General features: G+C 44.0%; 1 protein-coding gene across 2 annotated transcripts in view; it reads left to right on the top strand.

Annotated features, from left to right (window-relative positions):
* ddc (dopa decarboxylase) overlaps positions 1-26,189 on the top strand; it is a 184,231-nt gene that overhangs the window by 114,257 nt on the left and 43,785 nt on the right. For both annotated transcript variants that reach the window (XM_078538627.1, XM_078538626.1), the window contains 2 exons: positions 7,178-7,272; positions 24,331-24,398. In XM_078538627.1, coding sequence (XP_078394753.1) covers positions 7,178-7,272; positions 24,331-24,398 — 163 coding nt within the window. The remainder of the gene's footprint in view (positions 1-7,177; positions 7,273-24,330; positions 24,399-26,189) is intronic.

Below are 26,189 nucleotides of genomic sequence, written 5' to 3'. Positions count from 1 at the left end.
CACACCTGGCATTATTTGTGAGAGTGTTCGGCAGCAGCGGGGTAAGGATGCATTGGACCCCTGCAATGGCCAACCGGGCTTGGAGTAAGCAGGCCGCGAGGAGATTCACTGTACAAGCATCAGTTATCAATGCTGTTTTCTCATTTCCAGGAGAAGAATTCTCACAACACTGCCGAGCGGGTGAGGACTGGCGGTGGGCCAGCCCAGGTAGTGCTGCTTAGCCGCTTTGAGCAGGAGGCCCTCGACCTGGAAAGGCGCCATGCGACAAGATCCACTGGAGCCGGAGAGGCTGGGGTTCCACGGGCAGGTATGTGTGGCCAGCACTCACATCACCAGTAGTCTCCCAACATCCATGGCAGTGCTGATTGTTGAGTGAGTGACGTTACCAACATGTCTTGCCCATTGCATGTGGAATGATGAGCACAGGATGATCCATGGGACAGGCATGTACATTGACATTTTCCGCACGCTAATTTCCTTACTCTTTCTTTCAGCATCAGTGGCGCAGCGCCCGGAGCAGCAGGGGCCCCCTCTCACACCTAAGGGCCATCAAGTGTCAACATCACCAGCATCACACCAGCTCTGCCAGGCAGGCACCAGCACAGATACTGGCACCTTGGTAGGCACCAGATCTTCAGCTAGTGTCCCGGGGCACAGCGGTGAGGGCAGTTCACTGTCGCTGGAGGAGCTGGCGGAGACAGAGAATGCCCATGGCGCCAGCAGTCAGAGGGCTACAGGGGCCCAGGCACATGCTCAGTCCGTGGCTAATGATGAGCCTCTGTAGTCATCCGCGATGCAGCCAACTCATGAGATTCGGCCGGGTGTGCGGGACCATCTGGTGGAGATACACGAGGCCGTGCTTGGCTTGGTGTCTGTGGTGGAAGAGTCTACACGGACCGTAGCCAACGCATTGAGCCTCATGCATGAGCGCCAAGCTTCCTCCATGGAGAGATTGGCGGCTCTCATGGAGAGACAGCTCCAGGGACAGGATCAGGGGTTCCTGGGGTTGCACTCGGACCTGCAATCCCTCACAGCGGCATTGACCTCAGGTGGTCAGTGCCCGTGTGGGTGGTGGTTTGTGCACCAGGTATCTCACCTCGGTGCTCATCCATCTACGATGAGCAGGGAGGGCCAAACAGACCTCACGTCGACGGAGCAGCTGCCCGTCGTCTCGGCTGGTGCCTCTCAGGGTGCTCTGGATGAGGCTGGCAGCTCCTCCGCCCCTCTGCCACTGACTGTGACACCCAATGAGGCTGCGCTGACTGGGGAGATGGCAGCTGCGGAGCTGGCAGCTCCCTCTCAGGCGGGGCAAGCACAGGCTCCATGGGCCAGAGGACGTCCGCCAAGGTCATCGAGGCCAACAGGACAGCAGAGTCAGCAGGCTGTCTCAGGTGCCAGTGCCAGCGAGGGAGCACCACAAAGACATAGCACCCGGAAACGTAAAATTAAGGTACCTTAGGCACACCCTGGATTCATCACTGGTGGTTTTTTGTTGGCCCCCCTATGAGTTCCTTCTGTTTGTGTTTGCAGTGCGACAGCATTTTGTTTCTGTTACGTTAAGAGACTTTTGTGAAATCATTAAATTAAGATCCTCTAACATGGCTGGGGGTGCCTCTTGGGCAGGTGGATGGATTCCTGAAATGTTATGAGTGATTTGTGTGTCATTGACATTTATTGCCTGGGCCCATCGTCAATGCTCCTATCCTGACAGATTTGGCACCACTGTCTCCAGTATGGAGGCTGCAGCCCAGGCTTGTGTTGGAGGTCGATATGTGGTGTGCTAGCTGAAGGTTCCTTGGATTAGAGCATCCCAGGTGTCCCTGCCTCTCTGCAGTATGCCCGGGTCAGCGTCTGCCCCTTCAGCATTTCCCTGTACGTGCTCATCCTCGGACTCACTGCTGGACTCATCATGTTCAGCCGCAGCCACTCCGTCTACATCTTCTTCGTCCAGAGTCTTCCCTTTGCAGCGCAAGATTGTGGAGAGTGCAGCATGCAACCATTATCAGGAACACTCGATCTGGGGGATACTGGAGTGTGCCCCCCGAACGGTCTAGGCATCAGAAGCGTGTTTTGAGAAGACCGATTGTTCTCTCCACCACCGCCCTTGTGGAGGTGTGGCTCCTATTGTACCGATGCTCAGCTTCTGTTCTTGGATGGCAGAGAGGCGTCATGAGCCACCTTCTGAGGGGATAGCCCTTGTCACCCAGCAGCCATCCATCCAGCCGGGCTGGAGCACTGAAGAGCCCCGGCACCTGGGAGTGTCTGAGGAGCTGTCGTGGGAGCTGCCTGGGTATCTCGCGCAGACTTGTAGAATCAGCATCCTGTGGTCACACACTATCTGCACACTCATGGAGTGGAAGCTCTTCCTGTTGACGAAGGCACCGGGCTCATCTGCTGGCGCCTTGATGGCCACATGTGTACAGTCTATTGCACCCTGGACGCGGGGGAAGCCAGCAATGGCCGTGAAGCCTCTGGCTCGCTGTGTCTGGCTTGCCTGGTCCCAACGGCAGTGGATGAAGGTCAATGCATACCTGAACAGAGCGTCTGTAACCTGCTTGACACAAGTGTGGAAAACTGATTGGGAGACACAGCAAAGATCACCCACCAACCCCTGGAAAGAGCCGGAGGCATAGAAGTTGAGGGCAGCTGTGACCTTTAGAACCACTGGCATGGGGTGTCCACCCACACAGTTAGAGGAGATCTCAGGCCCAATCATCTGACAGATATAGTTGACTGTCTCCCTTGACAACGGAGCCTCCTTTGGCACTGCACCTCAGACATATTGAGGTAGCTGCTTCACCGCCTGTATACCCTGGCAGCAGGATAGTGGCGTCTTCTGCAGCCCCTTCCACCTTGGACTACTTCTTGGCCCTGCGCCCCTTGTGTCTGCGCCTCTCCTCCCAAAGGCGGCACCCTGGAGGCTGAATGTGCACTCCTGGCCTCCTCCACCTTCTAGCCCTCCCTTCCTCCTCAGAGGAGGTGCCTCCAGTGGAGAGATCACCTCCCATTCCCAGGCTCAGGGAGGCTTCCTGAAACCTGCAGGCCCCAAAACAAATCCTCACTGCAAAGTGCTGACCTGAAGGTTATGAGTCCAGTCCAAGCAGCTGGTATGCGTTTTGAACTTTTCCAGCTCACACAGGCAAGTTTCACTAGCTTTGGAACACTACCTTTTAAATCTGTAGAATTGTGACCCCACTGAGCCCTCTTCTCCCGCCCGTGGATGAGCTTCACATAAATTTCTGCAAGCCGCCTGCCCGTTGCACCCGTGCGATGAGCCGAAGATCACACGGGCAACGCAAAATCACCATCGATTTGAGCCTCAAGGGCCTTAAGTTAATTAATGGTGGGCGCACAATGGACATCGCCGCACGCTCACCCACCGAAATATCGCAATGGCGCGCGGTGACGTCGGGACACATGCCCGACATCACCGCGCATCATTTTACGTGTCAGCGTGTGGGGCCCACCCTCCGCACGCCAATGGGAAAATTCTGCCCACAGTAAAAGGGGGATAGAGGAATGGAGTTTTATGGTATAAAGATCACAGAAAATGAATAGTAGTTCACATGAGTTCCAGAGTCCAAATTCAGAGTCCAGAGGGCTCAGTTCTGATCGGTTCCTGGATGGTTAAATTATATGAAAATCCATGAAATGAACAGTGTGGTTGCATGATGGGCTTTTCTGTATTTAGACCATTTAGCAGGTGTTGATCAGAGGCCTTTAAATCAAGTCGGCTTTGTGGAATTGAGAGGTGGTAACTGAGTGCTAGAGTTCCGTCCAGTTGATATTAAAACAGCAATCTGACTGTGAGGCCCAAAGCTGCAATGTTCCAAAAGGCCAGAGGCTTGGATTGTGTGACATGGCCTATTGATGGTTAATTACAGCTTAACAATTAGTTTCTGTGTTCCTGGCTAGGATGTCATTGTTCCTTATTAGGAGTGAGATGAATTGGTTACAGCACCCTTCCAGTAACAAGGTTCAATCCTTCTCCTTTGTGAGAGCTTAGGGTGTGGGGGCCAGTTCGTCTGCACTTCCCCCGTTTTACTTGATTACAAGAGGTTTGTACAATGAAGTGTGAAATTTCCAGAAACTGAAAAAAATCATTCTCTTTGTTCTTGAAACTGCTGGGGATAGCTCCTAGACAGAGGACCACCCCTGTGATCAGGTGACTTGTAGCAGCCATCTTAATGTTCTTTGTTCAGCAGTAAAAGACCAGTTTTTTAAAAAATAGTAATAAGGATAAAGTTTGGAATATACAGTGTTGGGTTTCTTTTCACCTCTCTCCTTATGTCGTAGGAACCCAACACTATCTAATTCCCATGGGTAAAATAATCTAGCTGGTGCCTGGAAGAGATAAACAAATGGTGAGTTGGTGGTTGGGGCAGAGGAAGATGAGGCAGGAAGTATCAGCTGCACAGCTATGTACTCACATGGTCCGTTTTCTCCTCATCATCGAATGCAATCAGGGAGAAATATCAACCCCATTTTCTCTTCCTCTTCCTAGTTATCATCTTTTACCTTCAGTGGGGATCTTACAAGAAAAGAGGGTGAATATCTTAATCCCCTGGTATTAAGGGGACAGAGAAAGGTTGTGTCTGGTGCTTCACAGAGACTCTAGTATAACAGTATAGATGTTTAGTGAATAACTTGGCACCAGAAAGATGCCAACAATCTTGTTATCTCCCATAGGGAATGCCCTTGAGTTCCATGACCTTGTCATCAAAGTGGGTGAAGTGTTTAATGTGGGGGTACCCCGTCTGGTGGCCTCCATATTGCTTGCATTGTGTCATAACCTATCCTGCGAAAAGGTAGAATAAGGCTAGCAGATCAGGAGTGTGTGCCAAGTGGCATAGGAGAGGTGAAAAAGGGATGTGGAGGATATGAGGTGTGCTGAAGTGGAGAAAGGAATTTTAGGGTTGTGCAGTTGCTGTAAGGGGAGTTGGATAGTCACAGTGAAAGATGCTGAGCTAGAGCCGACCTTAACCAGAGTGCATTGCAAATAATTATTTATGGAAGTGTTACCTTAAGAGCGTGATGATTGTGCTGGTTCCCATAGGGTGGGGAAGGATAGAGTGACTGGCATGTTACCTTGTCAGCCCTGGTGAAGTAGTTGAACTTAGTGTAGCACTGCTCTGCAGTATGAGGTGTGAATGATTTGACATTCGGTACCAGTGCCATATCCCTCCAGACAACATGTTACACTCCTGACAGATGTGTTGGCATCGTTTAAGCAGACTGATTCAGCAGTGATTTGTGTTCTGCTTCTGGATGGAGCCCTGTCCTGCTAACACACTTTTAACAGACAGTTTGCTGTTTGCTCATAATTGTGCTCAAGTATGATAAAAAAAATAGTGCCAACATTTGCAACAACGTTGTGAGAGTGAAGTGAAAAGCCAAGCATTATTGCCCTCTCACATCTGTCGCCAGTCTGCTATTGGAGAGTACAGGGTGAACTGTCTTTCTAAAGGATAAAACAAAAGTTTTCAGCAGTTCACACCCATTTTAGACACCAATGTCTACACCAATGGAATGAAAATGAGCAGTACCAGAAAATCCCAGTGTGATTCTGGCTAGAGGCAGGCACAGTTTTTGTTTAAAAGGTGTAGCAATGGTTAAAATTAATTTCAGGAAATTCTTGGTCCAAGCATATTTAGGAGTTCTTCTTGACCCCTGATGACCAGTGTTAATGGCAGAAAATGCTGCGGAAGGCATTGTGACAATGACCCCTTGATACAATTAAATTTCTGCATCTCATTTTATTGCCATGTTTTCATATGTCCTCATTCTACCCTGGAAATGCATGTCATTACACAAACAGAGTGGTGAGCTGACATTATAGGCCCAATTTTAACTCTGTGCAAGTGAATGGGTTTTGAATGAGTTAACATATCTCCCCGTAGGCCTCTGCCTCTTTTCCTAATTCTAACACACAGGTGTGAGGGGCTCATTTGTAGTACTTTCACCTTTGACCCCCATGTCACAGGGTCAGACTGCACTCCAAAGATTTGAGCTCATAATCTATGCAGACACCTAGTGCTGCACCATCAGAGCTGCAATCTTTCAAATGAGATGCTAAATCAAAACCACACATGTTCTCTAAAGTGGCCATAGAAAAATCCCATGGCACTGATCAAACAAGATCAGGGTAGCTTTCCTGGCTTGCCTATGCTTATCCTTCAACCAACACAACAAAACAATTGGGTCATTAGCTCACTGGTGCTTCTGAGACCCTGCTATGTAGAAATTGATGGCCATGTTATTTACTTACATTCTAGCAGTTTTTCCCTATATTACACTTCAGAAATAATTATCCTGAGCTTGTGAAAGATGCAAGTTCTCTCTTTATCTTCTATGTGATTATGTGTTGTTGACAGAAGTGGCATTGTTGTAAAACATTTCCTTTTTCATGCATCATTTTTTATTCATTCATGGGATGTGGGCATCGCTGTTTAGGCCAGCATTCATTGCCCATCCCTAATTGCCCTTGAGTTGCTTCTTGGAGGTGGTGGCGAGCTGCCTTCTCACTGCAGTCCATGTGCTGTAGGTACACCCACAATGCTGTTAGGGAGGGAGTTCCAGGATTTTGACCCAGCGGCAGTGAAGGAACAGCGATATATTTCCAAGTTAGGATGGTGAGTGGCTTGGAGGGGAACTTCCAGGCGCTGGTGTTCCCATGTATCTGCTGCCCTTGTCCTTCTAGATGGTAGCGGTCATGGATTTGGAAGATGCTGTCTAAGAAGGCTTGGTGAGCTCCTGCAGTGCATCTTGTAGATGGTACACACTGCTGCTACTGTGCGTTGGTGGTGGAGGAAGTGAATGTGGATGTGGTGCCAATCAAGCAGGCTGCTTTGTCCTGGATGGTGTCAAGCTTCTTGAGTGTTGTGGGAGCTGCACTCATCCAGGCTAGTGGGGAGTATTCCATCACACTCCTGACTTGTGCCTTGTAGATGGTGGACAGGCTTTGGGGGGTCAGGAGGTGAGTTACTTGCCTCAGGATTCCTAGCCCCTGACTTGCTCTTATAACCACAGTATTTGTATGCCGAGCCCAGTTCAGTTTCTGGTCAATGATAACCCCCAGGATGTTGTTAGTGAGGGATGCCATTGAATGTCAAGCAGCAATTTGTACTTCACTATATAAAGTATAAAATATGACTTGATTTCCTGTGTAATATTTCAGGCACTTCTCAAAATATCTGGATGCACATTGATGCCGCCTATGCAGGAAGTGCTTTTATCTGTCCAGAGTTCAGACCTCTTTTAAATGGAGTGGAGGTAAGGGCAACAATCCTTGATGCAATATTATGCTTCCATCCTGTTCACGCTATTCATAAAAATTGGAAGGGGAGTATTTTCAGAAGCATAATATTTACTGATGACAAAACTGATGTTGCTTATATCATCATAAGGGAGATTCATAAATGGGTTAAGATAGATAGAATTTAATATGCATACAAATGAAAGTGATGCACATTGAAATAAGAAATACAAACCACTTGCACATAATAGACATTTGTCCATCAGTAAAGATGTAAGTGGAAACAAACTAAGCAAGTGACATGAGGCTGTTATTCACAGGGTTATTTAGGTTCAAAAGCATTTAATTATAGTCTAGATATTGGCGCTGGAGATATGAGCAGAAAATGCTTAATAGATTCATGTGCCATTTCTCCCCTGCTGTTTTAGCCTGAGTGGAGTGGTGTATTTTTATATAAGTTTAAATTGCTTGTTTTCAGCAATTGCTGAGCTGACTCTGGGGAAAAATTGAAATAAAACTAAAGCATAAGGTTGGAAATAAATATTTAAGATGATCTGATGGTGTTTCCTGTTCTTGGACAATAATTTTCATAGACATCTGTAGAAAATTATTAATGTTTGTGGGATCAGGGAAAGATCCCTTAATTCACTTGTTAGTGGTGCTCATCCACACCAAGAGAGAACATCTAAGATGTACACTCACCTAAAAGCCCATAAATTGTGATGGATACACACAAGACTGGAGAGTTGTTTCTCCCAACCCACTTTGTAATTTTTTTTAGGTACTCCTTTTTCATCACAATACCAGATTAAAACCCTATCATATAGCCTGATCTTTAATGATGAATCTATTCTAGGTGCTTGTGAAAGCCAGGAATACAAGAATTCTCAACATTGGAAATCCCTGCTCTGATGGCCCTGTTTGAGATGGGTGGAGGCTCTTTCCCCAACAATACCCATTGGAAATTTCAGTGTTTTGCTGTCTGACCATGAGTTTGTCCCTCAGTGATTCTAGATCAGTAGTTTGAACATTCATGCATGTTTCTCCCACAGTACAGTGGCAAAGTCCTGCTGTGTAGCTGCCACAGATGCTGTCACGTGCTCCACAACAGGCTGCATTTCTGATCATTTTTTCCTCCATGGCTGTATGGATCCTGGACTCTTGCATATTATTCCAGCCATTATTCCAGACAACTTAGAGTGTGTTTTTCATGAAATAAGGGATTTACAAAGTCCATTTTACTCAGGTAATGTTCTCTGTTTATAAGCAGGGGTCTGAATAACCAGGCGCTACAGCAGGCCAGATGCTTGATCTCTGCTGACCATATATCTGGCCTTAGACAGCCAAAACCCTTTGCTCATCCTCACTTATGCTCAGTCACTCTACCCGTGCTCTCTAACCTAACTTACTAAGGGTCTTTTCTGGACTGCTGGTGTTAGGCCAGGCTTCATTCTGTTCCTCAATTTTCATAAGCAAAAAAGTGAAATGTCAGCAACTAGAATCATAAAAGCACACTACAATCTACCTATAATCATAGACTCATAATCACACAGAAAGAGGCCATTGGGCACATCGAGTGCATTCTGGCTCTCTGTAGAGCAGTCCTGTCAGTTCCATTCCTCCCGCTCTATCCCCGTAACCCTGCAAGTTTATTTTCCTTAAGTGTCTATCCAATTTCCTTTTGAAATCTTTGATCATCTTTTCTTTTACCACCTTTGTAGGCAGCAAGTTCCAGGTCATTACTAGCCACTGGGTAAAACATTTCTTCCGTCTGTATCTCTTACTCAAAGCCTTAAATCCCAAGTCCTCTAGACCGGTACCATCAGTTAATGGAATCATCTTTTCTTTATCTACCTTATCTTGTACACCTCTATCAGATCTCTTCTCAATCTCCTTTGCTCCAAGGAGAACAGCCCCAGCTTCTCCAACCTAACCTTGTAGTTAAAGTCCCTTGTTCCTGAAACCATTCATAATCCTCTCAATCAGCCTTTTAGTCACAAAAATAGCATATTCTAATACACCATTTTTATAATACATGTTATTGTCCATGTTGCATGTATTTCCTTTCAATAAGTATGGAATGTGACGTATGCTTTTTGGTTAAATCCACTAGGTAGTAACAACTCACAAGGGTTAAATAATTCACCAGCTTTCATTCAATATATAAGCAATATTCCATTGTATGAAGCAGACAGGAATTCAAACAATAGCCAGACTGCAAGGATATGATGAAAAATAATTTATCAGTAGGTAGATTAAATCTGTTATAACTTCCTATTATATTTTTTAGCCGCTGAGGGAATGAATCAGCATTACATTTTGCATCTATCAACATAGCAACTATTCACTGGATTTCCAATCCCAAAGACTACTCTCATGGTTCCAAGTATATACATTACAGACCATCTTTTATGATCTGGAGCTTTGTGCATCAAGAGAGCATAATGAGGTCAGACACAGATGTTGGTGAGCTCAAGTTTCTGGCCATTAATTTTTTTAAAAATCGGCCCTTGCATATTGACATACAGATCAAATTGCTTTGCATGGCAATAAAAACTGAGGGCACTTTTCACAGAATCACAGAATTTTAACGGCACAGAAGGAGGCCATTCGGCCCATCATGTGTGCACCAGCTCTCCAAATGAGCATTATGGCCTAGTGCCATTGCCCTGCCTTTTCCCCATACCCTTGCACATTGTTTCTATTCAAATAACCATCTAATGTCCTCTTGAATGCCTTGATTAAGCCTGCCTCCACCACACTTCCAGGTAGAGCATTCCAGACCTGAACCACTCATTGTGTGAAAAAAGTTTTTCTCATGTCACATTTGCTTCTTTTACAAATCACTTTAAATCTGTGCTCTCTCATTCTTGATCCTTTTATGAGCGGGAACAGTTTCTCCCTATCTAATCTATCTAGCCCCCTCATGATTTTGAATATCTCTGTCAAATCTCCTCTTAGCCTTCTTCTCTCCAAGGAGAACAATCCCAACCTCTCAATCTATCTTCGTAACTGAAGTTTCTCACCCCTGGAACCATTCTTGTAAACCTCTTCTGCACTCTCTCCAATGTGTTCACATCCTTCCTGTAATGTGGCACCCAGAACTGTACACAATACTCCAGCTGAGGTCTAACAGGTGTCATATAAATTCAGCATAACCTCCTTGCTCTTGTACTCTATGCCCCCACTAATACCAAAAATTACTAATGTTATAAAGGAAGTGCAGATAAAACAGATGTTGTTGGCAGAACTTTGCTTCTTAAGATTAATTGATTGGTAATAAAACCACAGTTTCCAACAATTAACTGATTGAATTTAAATCAAAACAAACAATATACTCTTTCACTAAATTCTACTCTACTCAATAAACAATACATTGTGCTGTTGAAAAGAAGCATAGATCGGCTAGGTTTCTGCTCATTCATTTTTAGCGGATTCTAGTGGATTTAATTGTCAACTTTTTATTAATTTCTCCTCCCCTCCTTGATGATGATCACTTCTTGCCATGTTTGTACATTCCTTACATACCAGTCACCCTTTAGTTCCTTGCAGACGTTACTCATATGTAATCATTATCGGAACCTATCCCAACCATATACTCACCCAATTTTCAAACTTGGAAGTTTTCCAGTCTTCTTAGGCAGTCCCTCAGGATCGAAGGAAACTTGCTTCCACTCTGGTTCAGTGGGTTCTGAAATGGCTGATAAGTCCAATGCACTATCTGTCGAATGCCACATGCGGGGCAGGTAGTGCTTGAAGGGCTGGGTAGGTGGGTTGTTTGGAGGTTTGTGCGCTCCCTCCTATGCCTTGACTTCACCTCTGCACATTCCCTACAAAGTCTCTCAATGTGTTTGGTGCCTCCCTGAATGAGCCTTCTTAATTTTTGTCGGTCACAAGCCTGGGACTCCCATGAGTCAGTGGTGATGTTTGGCTTCTTCAGGGGTGCTCTGAGGACATCCCTAAAGCATTTCCGCTGTCCTTCTGGGATTCTCCCATCGCAACCGAGTTCTGAGTAGAGCATTTGCTTTGGCCGTCTGGTGTTAGGAGTACGATTTACATGTCCTCCCAAGCAGAACTGGTTTTGAGTAATTAGCACCTTGATGCTGGGCAAGTTGGCTTGGGAGAAGATACTTCTGTTGGACCGCCTTTCTTGCCACTTGATTTGGAGGATCTTGCGAAGATACTGCTGATGGTACTTATCTGGTGCTTTGAGGTATCTGCTGTATATTGTCCAAGCCTCTGAAGCCTATAGGAGAGCGGGGATAATTGCTGCCCAGTAAAGCATGACCTTAAGTTTGGGTTTGAGATCCTGGTCCCCAAATACCCATTTCCTCAGTTGGTCGAAGTCTAAGCTGACACATTGGAGGTTATGATGGATTTCATTGTCTATGTCTGTCTTCATCGAGAAAAGGCTCCCAATATATGGAAAATGGTCCACATTTTACAGGATCTTGCCATTATTCTTAACCAAGGTGGAAAGTGTTGTGCTGTGGGAGCTGGTTAGAAGAGAACCTTAATTTTCCAGGTGTTTAGTGAAAGGTGGTCCATTTTCTCATATGCTTCAAAGAAGGAGTCAACAATACTTGGAGCTCAATGCGTGAGCAAGTGCATACAAGTGTCATCTGCATACTGAAGCTCTTACACTGAGATTGGAGTGGTTTTGATTTTGGATTGAAGGCAGTATGGGTTGAATTTGTTGTTCATCTTTTTTGTAGATTATCTCCATGCCTGTGGATAATTTGCTGGAGGTGAGATGCAGTATTGCAGTGAAGAAAATGGAGATGAGAGTTAGTGCAACGACATAGCCTTGTTTGACTCCAGTCTTCACTGAAATAGGGCTTATGGTGGTTCCACCGGTGAGGATCACAGCTTGCATTTCATCGTGGAGTAGGCAGAAGGTGGTGACAAATTTCTGAGTTAAGCCAAATTTGAGGAGTGTAAGAATTGTGGTTCGGTTGTCACGGATTACCTAAAATAGGCAGTCAGGAATTCATAAGAGATTTAAGAGAAGTTTATTAAGAAGCAACAGTTTAGATATGATACATCAGCTAAATAAGCAGAAAAGACATATGACCCATAACAGTTGAGAATAGTTTACTTCTTCCAGATCAGAAACTTGGATGGAGGAAGTAGGGGGATACTGAACTCCATGGCTCGTGGTGGCAAAACATTTTACTGGTCCCGGGTTAGAGAAGCAGATGGATGAAGCTGATCTCCATGCCTGTAAGTGACACTCCTGTCTGTTTGTTCTATGCCTCTCCGAGTCGGCCGAGATATCAGAATGCTCTTTGTCTTCTTTTAGGCGAGGGTTGGAAGTGGCAGTTTTCTTCAGTCTTTTTGATATAACCAAGGGGCTAGACTGGAGTCAGCATGGATAACTTTGAAATGCTGTCCTCTGTCCAAAGTCTCAGATCTAGCAACTCAAGACTGGGCATCCATGAGGCGCTGTGGGCCATCGGCAGCAGCAGGATTGTACTCGAACCCACAACCTGTAACCTCAAGGCCTGGCATATCCCTCACTGTACCATTAACAACAAGCCAGAGGATCAACCCTGGTTCAATGAAGAGTGCAGGAGGGCATGCAGCACCAGGCATACCTAAAAATGAGGTGTCAACCTGGTAAAGCTACAAAACCAAGACTAGTTGCATGCCAAACAGCATAAGCAGCAAGTGATAGAGCTAAGCAATCCCACAACCAACAGATCAGACCGAAGCTCTGCAGTCCTACCACATCCAGTCGTGAATGGTGGTGGATAATTAAACAACCTCACTGGAGGAGGTGGCTCCAAAAATATCCCCATCTTCAATGATGGAGGAGCCCAGCACAAGAGTGCAAAATATAAGGCTGAAGCATTCGCAACAATCTTCAGCCAGAAGTGCCGAGTGGATGATCCATCTCGGCCTCCTCCGGAGGCCCCCAGCATCACAGATGCCAGTCTTCAGCCAATTCGATTCACTCCACGTGATAACAAGAAACAACTGAAGGTACTGGATACTGCCAAGGCTATGGGCCCTGACAATATTCTGGCAATAGTACTGAAGACTCGTGCTCCAGAACTTGCCACGCCGTTCCAGTACAGCTACAACACTGGCATCTACCTGGCTATGTGGAAAATTGCCCAGGTATGTCCTGTACACACAAAGCAGGACAAATCCGACCCGGCCAATTTTCCATCCCATCAGTCGAATCTCGATCATCAGTAAAGTAATGGAAGGGGTCATCAACAGTGCTATCAAGCGGCACTTGCTTAGCAATAACCTGCTCACTGATGCCCAGTTTGGGTTCCACCAGGGCCACTCAGCTCCTGACCTCGTTACAGCCTTGGTTCAAACATGGACAAAAGAGCTGAACTCCCAAGGTGAGCTGAGAGTGACTGCCCTTGACATCAAGGCAGCTTTTGACCGAGTGTGGCATCAAGGAGCCCTAGCAAAACTGGAGTCAATGCGAATCTGGGGGAAAACTCTCCACTGGTTGGAGTCATACCTAGCACAAAGCAAAATGGCTGTGGCTGTTGGAGATCAGTCATCTCAACTCCAGGACATCACTGCAGGAGTTCCTCAGAGTAGTGTCCTCGGCCCAACCATGCTCAGCTGCTTCATCAATGAACTTCCTTCCATCATAAAGTCAGAAGTGAGGATGTTCGCTGATGATTGCACAATGTTCAGCACCATTCACGAATCCTCAGATACTGAAGCAGTCCATGTCCAAATGCAGCAAGACTTGGACAGTATCCAGGCTTGGGCTTACAAGTGGCAAGTAACATTCACGCCATATAAGTGTCAGGCAATGACCATCTCAAACAAGAAAGAACCCAACCATTGCCCCTTGATGTTCAATGGCATTACCATCACTGAATCCCCCACTATCAACATCCTGTGGGTTACCATTGACCAGAAACTGAACTGGACTAGCCATATAAATATTGTGGCTACAAGAGCAGGTCAGAGGCTAGGAATAGTGCGACGAATAACTCGCATCCTGACTCCCCAAAGCCTGTCCACCATCTACAAGGCATAAGTCAGCAGTGTGATGGAATACTCCCCAGTTGCCTAGATAAGTGCAGCTCCTACAACACTGAAGAAGCTGGACACTGTCCAGGATAAAGCAGTCTGCTTGGTTGGCACCACATCCAGAAACACTCACTCCCTCCACCACTGACGCACAGTAGCAGCAGTGTGTACCATCTACAAGATGCACTTCAGGAATTCACCAAGACTCCTTCGACAGCGCCTTCCAAACCCACGACCACTACCACCTAGAAAGACAAGGGCAGCAGATAGATGGGAACACCACCACCTGGAAGTTCCCCTCCAAGTTCCCCTCCAAGTATTTCACCATCCTGACTTGGAAATATATCGCTGTTCTTGCTGAGTCAAAATCCAGGAACTCCCTTTCTAACAGCACTGTGGTTGTACCTACACCACATGGACTGCAGCAGTTCAAGAAGGCAGCTCACCACCACCTTCTCAAGGACAACTAGAGATGGGCAATAAATGCTGGCCTAGCCAGCGAAGCCCACATCCCATGAATGAATTTTTTTAAAAGTCTTCTTGAGCTAACCAAGGTGTTAGGTCAGAGCCAGCATAGGCCCACCTCGAGTAGCTCTCTTCTGTCTGAAGTGTTGTTTTTCCCTCTCGAGAGTCCACTTATATACCTTATTTCTGGGAGGCTTATGGCAATCGTTTACTAAATTGTCCATTGGCAAAGGATACATTTTACAGGTAATCCCTTCCATTTCCATCGGAAGTCCAAGGCGCCATCTTGTGGCTCATCACTTGCTTAAACAGCCTGCTTAACTTTCACACAGTTGGTTCACATATGGGTCATGAGGTCATCTCCCACCCGCTTATTAGGATTAGCAATGTCTTGAACTAGAGACATGTCCTTGACAGAGAGAATGCCCTTTGCTGTCTTGTGTTTACCAGCCTAGGAAGCTGGTATGGGAGCTTTCTTTATAAGAAAGAGAGCTATTCTCACAATATTCAATAAATTTCTTAGGATTTTGCAAAATTATTCTACAGTGATTTCTTACAGGAGGATCCCCTATAAGCCTTTGAGGTTGACGGAGTCAAAGAACACAATAAGTAGGAGCAAGAGTAGATCATATGACCCATCAAGGCTGCTCCACCATTCAATACAATCATGGCTGATCTTGGGCTTTAATCCCACTTTCCTGCCCGCTCACCGTAACCCTTAGTTCCCAGAGAGATCACAAATCTGTCCATCCCAGCCTTAAACATATCAAGTGATGGAGCATCCACAGTCCTCTGGGGCAGATAATTCCAAAGATTCACAACCGTTTGAGTGATCAGCCCTAAGTGATCATCCCCTTATCCTGAGACTTATCCCCATGTTTTAGATTTCCTGACCAGCGCAAACAATCTCTCAGCATCTACTCTATGAATTCATTTCAGCATTTTGTAGATTTCAATGTGATCGCCTCTCAGTCTTCTAAGCTCCAGAGAATACAAGCCCAATTTACTCAGCCTCTAATCATAGGACAGTCCCCTCATCCCAGGGACCAATTTCCTGAACCGTCACTGTACCGTTTCCATTGCAAGTATAACCTTTCTTGAATATGGAGACCAAAACTGCACACAGTATTTCAGATGTGGTCTCACCAAAACCCTGTACAAGTGTAGCAAAACATCTTTATTCTTGTAGTCCAACCCCCTTGCAATAAAGGCCAACATGACATTTGCCTTCCTAATTGCTTACTGCATCTGCATGCTAACCTTGAGTTCCTTGTACAAGCACACTTAAGTCTCTTTGAACATCAACACTTATAGGTTTCATGCCTTTTAAAAAATATTCTGCTTTTCCGGTTTTGCTTACAACCAAGTGAGTAACTTCCCAGTTCCCCATTTTATATTTCATCTGCCAGCTTGTTGTCCATTCACTTAACCTGTTTATATCTCTTTGCAGCCTCTCTGTGTCCTCCTAACAGCTTACCTTTCCCCCTCACTTGGTATCATCAGCAAACTTAGATACATTACTTTCTGTCTCTTCATCTAAGTCATTAATGTAGATTGTAAATAGCTCAGACCCGAGCACTGATTCCTGTGGCACTCTGTTATTTACTGCCTACAAACTTGAAAAAGCCCCATTTATTCCCACTCTCTGCTTTATAAACATTAACCAATCCTCTTTCCATGCTAATATATCACCCCCAACTCCATGAGCTCTTAACTTGACTATTAACTTTTTGTGTGATACCTTATCAAATGCCTTTTGGAGTGATACCTTATCAAATGCCTTTTGGAAATCCAGGTATATTAAGTCTACTGGTTCCCCTTTACTACCCTACTGATTACATTCTCAAAAAGCTCTAATAAATTTGTCAACAGGATCCCCCATTAGTAAAAGCATGTTGACTTGTTCAAATCATACTATGCTTTTCTAAGTGCATTGTTAAGACTTCTTTAATAATTGATTCCAGCTTTTTCCCAACAACAAAAGGCTTTCATGCAGTCGTAAAAGGCCATATACAGTGGTTGGTGCTGTCCACTAGATAGCAGTCAAGAGGGAGAAGTCTAGCTGATTTTCCCCTGACTAACTCGTATGCTAAAGCTGAATTGTGGCTCTATTACCTGGCTGAGATCAGCTAGGTGTACACAACAGTGATTAAAATTGGAGGCTTTCTGGTCTGTTGTGCTTTGACCACACATTGTCAATGCCTTCTTAACATGCTTACGTCTATTATGGTTGAAAAATCCATAAGTCCTGATATATGTAGTTGATGGGGGATCTACAGTTGGCCCCATTGAAACAATAGAGGAACCCTAATTATTTGGCATTAGTTAGGAACAATCAATTGTTCAAATTTCTCTTAAACAATTGAAATTGTTAATTATAGTTTAGACTATTATAAATAATAAAAAAAGCTATATAAACATTAAGCTGGTATTTAATTACTGTACTGTATACAGATATAGACAATCGTTCTGATAAATGAAATTCAAAATTGTTTTTCAGAATTAAAAGAGCACATATTTGAATGGATAGGTATGACTATAACTACAGATATAAATTCAGTGAATAAAGGATCAATATTGCAGTTAGATCTGCCAGTAGTGTTGGCATCAATTGTGCATTCTGGGGATGAAGAGTTAGAGTATCAAACCTCAGGCTTGTTTCTCACCCTGTGCACAGAGCACCGTACTGCAGTTTTATCACAGGGTGCTATTGAACTTCCAATGTGACATTCTTGTTAAGGATTCACAAATTATGTTCTTTACCAGATGATTCCATTTTCTGGGTTTAGCTCTAAGATTGTACTAAAGTTGTTGAAAGACCATCTAAAACAGGTGTAGCACTGAAGATGCCCATATCCATCTTGCAGATTGCACTCTTAAAGGTGACTTCTGTTGTTAAGTAGAAGTTTGTTTTGCTGGAATTTTAAATGATGCAGTTGTTTTGCTTTTTTTTTTCATTTGCTGCTGGTTTCAGTTTCAATCTAAATATTACATCCATTGGCCAGTTGAAATTTTAGTTCCTACAATCACGGTTCTGAAAATGGGCACCCTATTGTTGTAATATGCCTTTAAGGGATATCAGCATGACATCACAAGAAGGGAAATGTCATGTGATCCAGCCTAAGTTTCACTTTTGCTTTGAGCAGAGCACACACACAAGCTTTATACCTATGTATAACTGTTCTCATGTGCCTAGTCTCAATAAATGAACCCACACAGGTTTACCCAATCCCTTATGAGCAATTGGTGCCTTGTGACTTGTACAGTAAATAAACCCAAGGTATTGTTTCATTATAATGACATAGTGTGGTGATCAGCAGTGGTAAGACAGGTGGCAGTAAGATTAAGTACAAGTATAATATGGTGAATGGCCTTAGATCGTGTTACATGACATTTTAGTCAGACTGCAATGAAGTTGCAGCGTCGGAGAGTATTTGAAACACAGTGTGGCCACTGTGAAGGAAAGCTTTGGAGACATAGTGCTGAGCTAGTGCTCAAGTAAAGAGCTGATAAGCAGAAGGATCCCTCATGGTGAGATTGCAGTGCATAGCCTGTCAGCTTCGTGAGTGGGACAGTGCATCTAGAGGACCAGCACTGGGTTGGCTCATTCAGGAAAGTGAGTGACCAGGGTGAGGGTTGGATCAACAGTTAGCAAGGGAGAGTCAAACAAAAAGTACAGAAAAAGTAATAAAAGTCAGGCCAGAGAGAGTTGCAATTATAACGGGTGGCTTAGGGGGCAGGATTTTCGGGCCATCGGGCGGGCGCAGCGGGTGGGCCCGGGAGCAGCCGGGAAAATGCCTGCTTCCTGCAATCAGCTCCTGACCACAATTTCACGCTGGCTGGCCAATTAACAGCCAGCCAGTGTGAAAGGCGCACTGAGAGCTGAAGGCAGGGAGCTGCCTCAGGGAGTTGAAGAATTTAAAAAATCAAGAATAAAGATTTTAAAAATCTGAAAAACATATTCCCACATAGGACTCACTCACATGAACAGAAACATAATAAAAATTCTGCCCAAAAATGTTTTTTTTTTAAATTTAATAACAGAAACCTCATCCCACCCATGAATGAGGTTTCCTAAAAAATCCAAAGGCCGCCTGGTCAATGGGCCCACCCGCCAACCATAACGTTGAATGGGCAGTGAAAACTACATGTTAATCAATTGATTAATGGCCTTAACAGGCCTCTTAATTGTCAGCGGGTGCGCTACCGACTCTTGCACACACTTGCAGACCGAAATATCGCGCAAGTGCGCGATGACGTTGGGATGCTCGCCCGACGTCATTGTGTGCTATTTTATGCTCGGGCAAGCAGAAAATCCTGCCCAGGGAGTTGCTGAACAACAAATTGAATAAAAAGCAAAAACACCATTACTCCAAAGTGCATTCCTGCCACAACTCGTCTTCAAGGGCAGAGCTTCGGTAAAGCACACAAAAACAGCTACAGTGACATCCAACCCAGGTACCAAGGTACAAGGAAGGTCAAAGTGATATTGTGAGAATGTCCACAAAATTCCCCAGTTTGAATTGGCATGCGACTGACCTACTGTCCGAATTCAGAATGTTCAAACAGTGTGAAGATGGTTTCTTGATTCAGGTGAGTGTGAACCAGACAAACAAGCCATAAAAATTAATCTAGCAATTGAGAATGAAGGTCTACACAGGCTGAAGACATCAGATTAACAATACAAGAGCTAAAGGATCCCCAAAAGATATGGACTACATTGGAAAACTGGTTCAATATCAGGCTAAACTTCCATATTCATCAGCTAGAGTTCATGTTCTTTGGACAATAGCCTACAGAATCCATAAACCACTTCGCCAGCAGATGCAGAAAAAAGTACTGTGATTTTTCAGGTGCAGGGCTAACAGATGGAAGTGTTGAGTTGGTTCCTATGGAAGTATTATAGAAAGATCTGATAGACAAGCCAAAAACGTATAGCATCGAAGAGTTACTCAAGGATGGATGTAAGTACGAAGCGATCCTCGCAGGTCAACAAAACTTACAGGTCCTAAGTACAACCCCAGTTGTTGAAGCGCACACTAGAACACCCAAACCTAGCAAGACATTTGGAAGGTGTGGTCTTCTGCATGCATCATGGAAGTGTCCAGTTTTTCATCAATTCTGGAAGGCATATGGCAGAAGGGGCCATTGGCAGAAGCAGTCCACTAGAGCAAAGGCTGATACAGCTACAAAGAGCCATGCACTGATCCAAACAGACCATACACAACGGGTACCTTCAATCAATGAGAATGACCATCTGGTATCCCATCAGAAACATGTACAAGAGGTGATGGACAAACCAGAAAATGATGATGCTGTGCGCAATGAGACAAAGAGCAATGAACAAATATTTCACATTGTCAATCTCATGGAAAACATAGATGCCATCACACCATCTGAAATGTTTGCCAAGATTCAAATTACCTGCCCTAAGCAAGTTGGTAACTAGTCATTATTGTCCAAGATTGACACGGGGGCAAGTGCCAACATACTACCACTGCGAATTCTAAAAGACATGAAAGGCCATGGCAAAACCTACTACTGTGAAACTTTCAGCATATAAAGGATCGCTAATTCCATATGCAGGATCCATAGTCCTGGAGTGCAAGAGCAATCAATTCTCCTGGGTGTCACAGATGTTCTACATTGTGGGAACTAAAGGCCCAGTGGTTGGAGGTCTACTGGCATGTCATGACCTCACACTGGTAACAATCCATTGAATCAGTCAGACATCACATGGCAGATCAACCCTAGAAACTACTCCAAATACCTCATGACCTAACATCGAAATATCTAGAATGTTTTGACAGAAGTGGTGGTTTGAAGGAAGCTGCAACATTACACTTGCAGGAGTATGCAAGTATGTAAGTTGATCCACCACATAACTTCAGCGTCCGCATACATGATAAACTGAAGGTCGAACTAACCAAAATGGAGAAAGACAGAATCATTAGAAGAGTACCACAGCACACAGATTACTGCAGCTCAATCTCATGTGTCATAAAGAAGGATGGATCATTGAGAGTATGCCAAGATCCAAGACATTTAAATGCAACTTTGAAATGTCCTTTCAAAATACCACAATAGAGTTAAATCCAAGATTTGCAGCTGCAAAATTTTTATCGAAGTTTGATGCCAAGCATGGTTACTGGTCAATACAGCTTGCAGAGAAGTCCCAAGAGCTTACTACATTGTGTATCCCATTCAGACGATGCTGTTTTTAATGAGTTCCTTTTGGGCTATCAGTTAGCCAGAATCTCTTTCAAGCTCATGTGGACTGCATTGCATGCACTGTACCAGGATGCATCTGTATCGTACATGATATAGCTGTTGTGGGAAGAACAAAGCAAGAACATGACCATAATCTGCATTTATTGATGCAAACAGCAGGTAATGCAGGATTGGCCATCAGCAGTCTGAATTGGAACATTAGCATGCAGCTGATCAATTTCTTCGATTCTGTTTATTCCAGTGCTGGCATATGTCCTGATTCAAGCAAAATAGAGGGTATTAAGGCTATGCCAACTCCTCAAGATAAGGACAATCTTTGAAGACTCAAGCTTTCTTTAATTTCTTGCCTCCATGCATTCCCAATTTCATTCAAAAATCTTCATCGCTAAGGGAATTGTTGAGAAAGGATGTGCCTTTCCTGTAGCATGAAGACCACCAATACCTCTTCAAATCATTGAAGCAAGTCATTATCAGAAGCATTGACATTGCAATTTTATGATTCTAGTGAGACAACTATCCTGGAGAAAGATGACTGACAGAAAGGTCTGGGAACATGCATACTACTAAAAGGCAAACGCATTACATTTGTTTTAAAATCTCTGTCATAACGCAATCCAGCTACTCTAACATTGAGCAGGAAACATTAGCTTTAGTGCTGGAATCATGCATTTTCATATCTATCTATTTGGCAAAAGATTTGTGATAGACTGACCACAAGCCATGTGATTTGACAAAAATCATTGCCAAGATTGCAATGTCTCTTAATAAAGATTCAAGATTACGACTGTGAGATCAGGTACAAGCCAGGTACAAGATTACTTAGCAGATTGCCTAATCCAGTGAAAACAGAAGATATATCCTTTAGATCTACAAGTTGACTTCATTTACATCAAACTTGAAGATTTCTCCAAATTGATCTGGTACATTTTGTGCAACGCAAATGCCAGCAGCCGCAAGAAGAAATATCAAAAGATTCTTTAGCAAAGAAACCGTGGAAAAACATCATCAAAGGATGGCCTGATTCAATTCAGCATGTCCACAAACACGTGAGACCATTTTGGCCTTATCAGGTCGAGTTAGGCATCTCTCAGGGAGTCATTTTTAAAGGCAGGCAGGTCATCATATCAGAATCTTTGCAACTTGATATTCTTCAACAATTTCATGGGCATTGATCAGATGAGAAGATTTGCAGGAGGGACAGTCTATTGACCAGGAATGAACAATGACACTGAAGTTGTTGTCAAGAAGTGCGAGGCATGTCAAGAGCATATGCCAAGTCAGTACAAAGCACCACTGATTTCACATGAAGTTACTATCCATCCGTTGTCCAAAATCACATCCAACCTATTTCATGCCCATGGCACTGACTTCATCGTCATTGTCGACTACATACCAAGTACCCCATTATTCAACAATAGCACAATATCTCAAGCACAACTGTCACGCACACTCCAAGTGCCAATTTCAGTTTATTTGGTGTGCCTAGAGAGATCATTACAGATAATGGCCTGCAATTTATTGGTAAGCCATTTCAGAATATGTGTGAGAAGTGGAATATTGATCATACTACTTCTCCTCATTACCCTAGATCTAACGGCCTGGCCGAACAAATGATGGAAGGATGAAATCCCTAATTCTCAAATGTAGGCAAACCAAGCAAGATCTACACATTGCAATGTTACATCTGAGAGTGATCCTTTAAGTGCAACTATTTCATCACCAGCAGATCTCATGTTTGGCAGACCGGTGCATACCAATTTACCTACTCTTACCTATTCTACTCTCTCAGAAACTAGAGAGCAACTTTTAAAACTGGAAGAGAAGATGACCAACATGCATGATAAAAATGCAGGCACAGAATTGCCAGGTTTACTTTTGGTACAGTAAATTCGAATCCAGGATCACACAGAAGGTACGTAGCAGCCAGTCAAGGTGACAAGGATTTGTTCTGAACCAAGGTCTTAGGAAGTCATTACACACAAAGGTGCATTGGTGAGGCGTAACCAAGGACAAATCAGATCCATTCCAGCTCCTCAACCACCGTGCAGTCCTATTGCGTCTAGGGCAAGATCCCAAATGCAGCCAGGAACAACATCCAAGAATGGCAATCACACAGATCACTGTGAGCAATTAAAGAAACCTCCAGATAAGGTTACCACCACAAGATCTGGGCTTACCAGCAGATTACCTTTATGTTTAAGAGGCTCATAGATTCATTAATTCTATGCACTTATGTAATGATAACTAAACATGAACATGGATTGTAAATAGTTATACTTGTTTGGAAGCAGGGAAAGTATCTTCAAAAAGAAAAGGGAATGTTGTAATATGCCTTTCAGGGATAAAGCATGACATCACTAGAAAGGAAATGTGTCAACTGATCCAGTCTAAGTTTTACTTTTGCTTTGAGCAGAGCACACTGCTCTGATGCCTTCAAACTTTATACCTCTTGGTTACTGTTCTCATGTACCTAATCTTAAGAAATGAACTCACAACGTGTTTACCCAATCCCTTATAAGCGATTGGTGCCTTCTGACGTGTACAGTAAATAAGCTCAAGGTATTGTATTATTATAACACAACACCTATTGTGTATACCTGTGCCTGTGCATTTTTAGAAAAAGAGAAGGATCTAAAGAAACATGATGTGAAGGTGCATGGTGAAGGTGCAGTTTTCTGAGACAGCAGATTCTTCCACGCTTATTGCTGTCATTCCTCTGCTGCTGAGTGCTCTCTCAATGTGTCCATTCATCTGTGTAGGTAAGAATGGTGCATTTGAGGCTCTGCATGATGGCTGTCTCAGTCTGATTCTTCAGCAGATTGAATCTGAACTTCCTATGAAAATGAGGGGAGTAATGGCACATGTTGGAACAAATGACTGGTAGGAACAAGGAGGAGATCCAGCTGAGGGAATATCGGGAGTTAGGAGCTAAATTAAAAAACTAGCATAATCCTACAGCTTGCTCACTCACATCTAAGGATTTCTAACAGTATTTTTGATTGGAGAGTGCCCCTCAGCTACAAACAACTTTTTCTCTGCATCTTCTGAAATAAAATCCTAACTCTACTTCCTGGTCCACCATGCATATGTTTTCAACTACCAGCAGCAAGTCTATAAACTTTTCACTGTGTAGCTCTGCTGTAACTGTGGGTAGCAGCCCTATAACAGTAGCTACCTCTTTGGATATTCTATTCAAATAGCCAGAACATAAACCAATCTGTTTGATAGTTACTAAACCGAGTTAACTTCAGCTCTCTGTACTACTTGCACAGCCTGTACAACAGGCCATCCTTCTGTAACTATAATGATACTGCATATTAGGCCTTAAATCTGTAGATTGTATTTTACAGTTATCTTTGCTTTATCAGTTTGCAGATTCTTTCAACTTTAATCCTCATAAATGGCTTTTGGTGAACTTTGATTGCTCTGCCATGTGGTAAGTTATCCATATGATGTCTCCAATCTATTTTTTTTAATTGATAAGATACACATTATAATGCCTGCTGCTGAAGAAGATCCTCTCTTTTAGGAATAAAACAGGAATACCCAGCAAGTCAGGCAGCATCTGTGGAGAGTGGGTTAACATTTCAGGTTGATGGTCGTTCATCAGAACTAGAAAAGAATTATAAATGTAATAGGTTTTAAGTAGGTTAATGGGGGAGAGCGGAACAAGGACAAAAGGGAAGGTCTGTGATAAGGCGGAACATGGAAGATATTAAATAACAAATGAGTTGGTAGTGCAGGGCCAAAGGACGTGGTAATTGGACAAGTGAGGAAACAAAGGAATTGTCTAGAGGAGTTGTGAATGGCAGGAAAATGAACAGCTGCTAACCGAAAGCAAAAACAAGATTAAGACTAAAACATGCAAAGAGAAAGGAACAAAATGGGGCAGGGATTCTGTTCTGAAATTGCTGAACTCAATGTTGAGTCCAGAAGGTTGCAAAGTGCCCATAAGTGTTCTGAAGAAGAGTCATATTAGACTCAAAACGTTAACTCTGCTTCTCTCTACGCAGTGGCTGCCAGACCAGCTGAGTATTTCCAGCACTTTCCATTTTTATTTCAGATTTCCAGAATCCACAGTATTTTGCTTTTATTTTATGCAAAGTGCCTGCACTGGAACACTGCTGTAAGCTGAGGATAGAAGTGGCAAAGTGAGAGCAAGGTGGAGAATTAAAATGACAGGCCACTGCAAGCTCAGTGTCATGCATGCAGAATGAGCAAATGTATTCTGCAAGGTAGCCATTCCATTTGTGTTTGGTCTCCAGAGTGTAGAGCAGACTGCATTGTGAATAGCAAATACAGCATACAAAATTGAAAGAAGTGCACAAAGATCACTATTTCACCTGGAACCATTGCCTGGGCCTTGGATAGTGAGGATAGGAGGTAAAAAAAGCAGGTGTTGCATCTCCTGTACTTGCATGGAAAGATGCCATGGGAAGGGGATGAGGTTTTGTGGGTGACTGAAGAGTAGACCAGGATGTCGTGGATTGGAATGATCCTGTCGAAATGGTGTAAGCGCAGCAGAGGGAAAAGTGTGTTTGGTGGTGGCATCATCCTGCAAGTGATGGAAAAGACAGAGGATAATCCGTTGAATGTGGAGGCTGCTGGGGTGGAAGGTGAGGACAAAGGGAACCCTGTCGTGGTTCTGGGAGAGAGGGGAAGGGGTTAGAGTAGAAGTGTGGGAAATGGGTCAGACATGGTCGAGCATGGTGGGCAAATCCTAATTTGAGGAAAAAGGAAGACATATCAGAAACACTGGTGTGGAAGGCTGCATCATCAGAACAGATGTGGGAGAATAGAATAGAAGCAGGATGTGAGGAATTGTAGTGGAGGTTCCTGTGGGAGTCATTGGGCTTATAATGAATACTTGTTGAAAGCCGAATGTAGTAACTGAAGGTATAGGCTCTCCTGCTGTCTATTGGGGTCACGTGATGTTCTGGGAGGCTCTGACCAATGCGCACTAAGCATGGGGAATCCGGGCGGTGGGGCTTCCTGATGAGAGTCCTGATCAAGCATGTAGAACCTGAACAGCTCTCTGTAATAAAGTTTATCTGTTTCTTGTTGAAACCTGTCTGCTCCGTCAAGTCATTACACCTATCCTCAAGACTGGAGACAGAGATGTCAAAGAAGGGAAGAGTCAGAGATAGACCATGTGAAGGTGAGAGAAGGGTGGAAATTGGAAGCAAATTTGAATTTTTCTAGTTCAGGGTGAGAGTAGGAAAAGGAA

This window comes from Cetorhinus maximus, chromosome 3 (assembly GCF_964194155.1).
Source record: "Cetorhinus maximus chromosome 3, sCetMax3.hap1.1, whole genome shotgun sequence".
Taxonomy (NCBI): domain Eukaryota; kingdom Metazoa; phylum Chordata; class Chondrichthyes; order Lamniformes; family Cetorhinidae; genus Cetorhinus; species Cetorhinus maximus.
This window is presented reverse-complemented; position numbering and strand designations above follow the sequence as displayed.